General features: G+C 46.8%; 1 protein-coding gene across 1 annotated transcript; it reads right to left on the bottom strand.

The window, feature by feature from the left end:
- Positions 1-1,712: 1,712 nt before the first annotated feature.
- T265_06384 (hypothetical protein) lies at positions 1,713-4,667 on the bottom strand (the record flags this gene model as incomplete). The annotated part of the gene is made up of 7 exons (XM_009171632.1): positions 1,713-1,857; positions 1,902-2,043; positions 2,842-2,932; positions 3,594-3,834; positions 4,022-4,156; positions 4,196-4,380; positions 4,413-4,667. 7 exons carry the CDS (start codon positions 4,665-4,667, stop codon positions 1,713-1,715), a joined length of 1,194 nt encoding a protein of 397 aa, XP_009169896.1.
- Positions 4,668-4,879: the final 212 nt, after the last annotated feature.

Below are 4,879 nucleotides of genomic sequence, written 5' to 3'. Positions count from 1 at the left end.
CCATCAAATACCACTGCTTTGCGGTCAGGCTTTTGAGCCAAAGGCTTTGGTCGAGGACCATAAACTTCCTTCTGTGTAGATGTGGGCGCTTTAGCAGTATCCAAGCCCGCGTACAACCATGACATTTACAGCTACCAATACTCTAATGCCACATCGGACGTCACGCATCACCAGCTGAGTCGCCTTGCTTGCTGCATAAAGCAGGGCGGGTAAGCAAAAACAAGCTATTGTTGACGCCTCCATTCTTACAATCCCCTCTTCTAACCTGCCCCACTCATCTTTTAATACTGTCTCCGCAAGTCCCAGCACTAGGACTGGCCATTTCACTCGCCCTGTATCATACTCATCTGGTACATTCGACTTTAACATCAACCTTAAACACTTCGAAGTCCGCCTCTGCGAGGTCTCTTTGGCAAAGTCTGTGAGATAATCCAAAGAAAGTGACGTCCACCGGACCCTGTTTGTTGTCTACATACGCCCCCACTGACTGTAGCTCTGAATTTGCCAGACGGTTTCCATGAGACTCCAGGTTATTTTTTACAACGGGCTAAATGATGAGGTATCGTTACAGAGTGAACGCCTAGGTAGGCAGACTAAGCGCTGCTGATGCTAAACTCGACTCATGGACAACGGAGATCGCCTGCTTCAGATGTTACTGAACACAGGCTATTCCTTAGAAGTATCAATTTCTTGGGCAGCGGAAATCGCTTGGCAACGTGGTGCTCACCGGAGAACCACTCCCGAATCCGAATACACCAAATCGTGGTCAGTTGTCGGTGGTGAGGGCCGATCACCACCTACCGCTCTTTCTAGAACACCAGCGTGGACTCCGACAATGCACATGTACACTGGTGCTTTTTATTGCGTTTTTCAAGTATACGCAAAAATGCGCACACCCCGCTTAATCACTGAGAAGCTTGTGGACCGGGAAGATAAAACGAAACTATCAAAACCGGCTACTCGAACGCCTGCCGGACGGTGCGATATACAGTTTAAACGGTCACCCGGGAAGGACATCCAAACCACTTCTCAGAGCCGGAACTTCTGTTTGCGGTACAACCTAGTAAACCTCATCCAAACATTGGATATCCGACAGGACCGCGTCTTAGCTGGAGGCCAGGCGACAGATTCACCCCTGACCGCAACCACAACACCATCCGACGCCAACTGGAACTCGGTGTCAATGAAAGCTTAGTGGACCGAAAAGGTCGAAAAAAAGAAAGATGCGAAAAATGCTAGAAAAGCCCCAGCAGTTCCACTAAATTTGTTCGCCTGGTTCTCGGAAGCCTCTTGTCAGTAAAATTATTAGGGACTAGAATTTCTCCCTGATATCCACCGGACCAGAACGCTTGCGCTGCTGAGCACAGACGTTCGAACAGAAATTTAGTTGGCCACCAGCTACATCCGGAATCCTGGCCTCCGACAAAAGGGTGGACCTTGAGTAAGAGCCACCTTCAACATCAGAGGTCTTCGAGTGCATCTCCGACCAAGCGTTATCGAGTTACTGCTCCTAATGACTTTCCACCTGTTATGTTCAAAGATGGCGGTGGGTTTCTCAGCCACCTGTCTAGCCTATTTAGGTCTATCCGGGAAAGAGACAGTCCCCGATAACTGAGATGAAGCAATATTAGTACCCATCCTTCGAAAGGTACTCACAGTGAATATAGTCACCACAGAAGTGTTAGTTTGATTCCTGTTGGGTGCTGTTGGTTTCACGCATTCCAGGATGAAGTCCCCGTGGACCTCCCAGCGCTCGGCTGAAGACATTGCAAGAAATAGCGGTTGATCGATGTCAGTGGCGTTCGTGCTGTTAGTTTCTTTCTAGATTGCCTGACTGAGCGCTCGGAGGCGTAGGCACTTCAGAATGCTTGACATAAACCAGGACTAGGTCCTTCCTTCACCTACTATTTTCTTCTTTCAACTCCAAGGCTTCAAATACAATTAGATGAACTTTATGGTTGTACGGCAGTGAAGCATTAGTGTCGACACTGATTTTACCGTCTCTGGTGGTGATGTCGCGTATTTTAACAAAATGAACGGTTTCTTAGAATAGTTAGCTGTGTAATATAGTCGATATGCGAATTCATTAGTGGAACCTCGTAATCTCCCTGTACCTGCACGGTTTGTGCTCCCTTTTTGGAAGCAAAATGGGAATGAAATCTGGAGGAAGAATCAAAATGGAACTGGTAATTACGCATAATAACATATGATGACTGCTGTAGGTGAGATATTTCGAAATAACTAAGAAACTTGCAGGTCTTTACCTCAGACAAACGCTGGCTGACAATTTCCAGGTCCACGTGGCCTACACCGGCCTGGTGGAGAAATCTGTAGTTACATTGGTTGGTAAGGTGATTGAAGGCAAGCAGATAGGAAACATTTATTAACGGACGTTTCAGAGAGTTCTCTCATGCCAAACTTTCAAAAACTGTATCCGAGAGGCATTGAGGAACCAGGCGATTCGTCCGTGAGCGAAAATGATTTGTCCAGAAGTTGTACCTGGATGTGCTGTGGATCGGTTGTGGTACAAGGTAGATAAATAATTCGATAAAACAAGACTGACAGCACCAAATTCATATTGATGTTTCCTCTATTGTTTTAGGTGTCCGCCGAGATGCCATTCGTCAGATGGAAAACCATGATCTGTCAACCGATCATACGACTGTATTCTTACAGCAACACTCGTGTTTCTTTGCGACGTCTTTATTCCGGGAGGACACTGGGTGTTCCAGGTTAACAACCATTAATGAATAACCGTTATATCTGTTACCATGATGAGGTAGGCTCAGGAGTGGGCTCAGTTTATCGCGGGTGCGCAACTGGACGACCGGGACGTTTAACCGATCGGGGTTGTGGCGCCATTTGGCTCGGCTCCGAAATTTAACGAGATGGCACGCGCCACAGTTGGTACAGTTATTCGGCGGTTATTGCTCTGCTTACTGAACAACGAAATAAAGGTGGTCATTGGTATTTTTGATCATGAGCTAACGCCAAACATAATGAGGACTAATGGTGCGAATAACCGCCAACGAAGAAATTTGGCCGATCATAAGCCAGTTGACCGTCCAGTTACTAAGTCTGGCTTTTTCGGTGGTATGTTCTGCTACGTGGGTTGACACTATTACCAAAACCTCGTAAACAACCTCTCGCTGGTTCGTCTCATACAAATTGGACTCGCACGATAAATACCTCATTTTCGACTGTATAGTCGCCGAATGGCGCGGTAGGTATCACTGATTTGTGTCAACAACACTCTCATCACATGCATGTGGAGACCGTGTAAGTCGCCGAGAATCATATTTAAAAAAACGTTACACGTTACACAGAGGCGGAGAGCGACTGGAACAAACACTTAAAAACCCTGTCGCAGAGCACATAAACCAAATTAACGTTCTATTCATCATTAAAATCCTACGGAGCCTTTCATGAACCCCTCACAGGTAAAAAATGACGAGCCAAGAAGTTGTCGTAATAGTGATATTCTGCTACGTGCATGTGTTACAACATTAAACAAATCAACTTATTCGGTTACACATGAGTTAGGCTTCGGCCTGAATACATGGCCCAAGTGGTTAGAGCGCGAATGTACTGACCGGGAGGTCCGTGTTTCGAATCCGACCTCCGCCACTCGACTTCCCCTGTCTAGGCTCGGGCAACCTGGCAGTATCCCAGCCCTCGTGCTTCCTTCGGGTGGCATGGCAGCTAGGCACCGGAAGGGTGCTACAGCTGAACGCTCTCTTTTCTTCTGAATACATGTGAACCTCGGAGGACTTTGATGTCATATTGCAACTAACCCGCCCCATGTAATCGCTTGTACCCAGTTCAGTATGTTCACTACTTGTTTGAACTAAAGGTTCTTTTCGTACCTCGGTTGCCCGTCACTCTGATTAAATTTACGCCACTGAGCTCCCTGATGTAATTCAATGGTCCGCGCGTTAGTAAACAGACGTTTACTAAAAATTGACCTTCATTTAGTGACAAGCGAGCCTCAGAAGAAAACAGTGGTGTATTTCAGAATTACCTGACTATCTGTTCGAACTCGTTCTCCTTGCCGTTCGATTCTTTCCACTTTCTGTACGAAATAGAGGCGTCCACATGAGCAGCTGAGTGTATGTTTGGCTCGTTCAGGAGAGAAATTACGCTTAAAAGAATTGTCCTGGAGTTACGAGATGAGATAATAGTAACTATTACCTACCGGACATTTTGGGTCGGATTCCACCGTTCAGAAGCGAGCTCGTCACTCTGAGGATCCTCACCTGGTGAATGCAGAATGGATATGCAAACTTCGCCATCAGCATAGATGTTGGGGTGAAACATCTTAGTGAGGAACTGCATGGAGGGCGGACTATAGGGATAATCAGGTGGGAAGAAAAGACGAGCCTAAAGAGTAGAAAAACGGATGGAAAAAGTACCTTGAAATAGCCTCCTTCATAGAGCGTCTTCGGGGGCCCAAATATTGCAACATCCCATACAAACATGTTCTCAACTGAAGATATATTAACTTTGAACCCCTCTACTGGGGTCGCATTGAGTTCCAACAACTCTTTCTGGAGAGCTTTAACAGCGCTACTCTGCGGCTTTTTCGACGCCATGAATAGGTCACAGGTCTGAGTCCGCGGGAGACCTAACTGTAATCCCGTACGTGATTGGTCCGTAAATTCGCTCATATTAGCCGGCTCCAGAGACCAGTGCGTCAAGTCAAAGCCAAGTTGTCTTTATGCTTGTGCGCCATGGCCTTGGGCTTTGCGCAAGCATTTTGAGTTTGATGCTTTTTTGTTTGCTTGCTGCTTTAGGTCTCACGGACTGATAGGCTGGAGGCGTTTGGTCCAGCTTCCTCAGGCTTGTCGCCATTCATGCATTCACAGATTGATACACAGGA

Source organism: Opisthorchis viverrini (genome assembly GCF_000715545.1).
Source record: "Opisthorchis viverrini unplaced genomic scaffold opera_v5_130, whole genome shotgun sequence".
Lineage (NCBI taxonomy): Eukaryota > Metazoa > Platyhelminthes > Trematoda > Opisthorchiida > Opisthorchiidae > Opisthorchis > Opisthorchis viverrini.
This window is presented reverse-complemented; position numbering and strand designations above follow the sequence as displayed.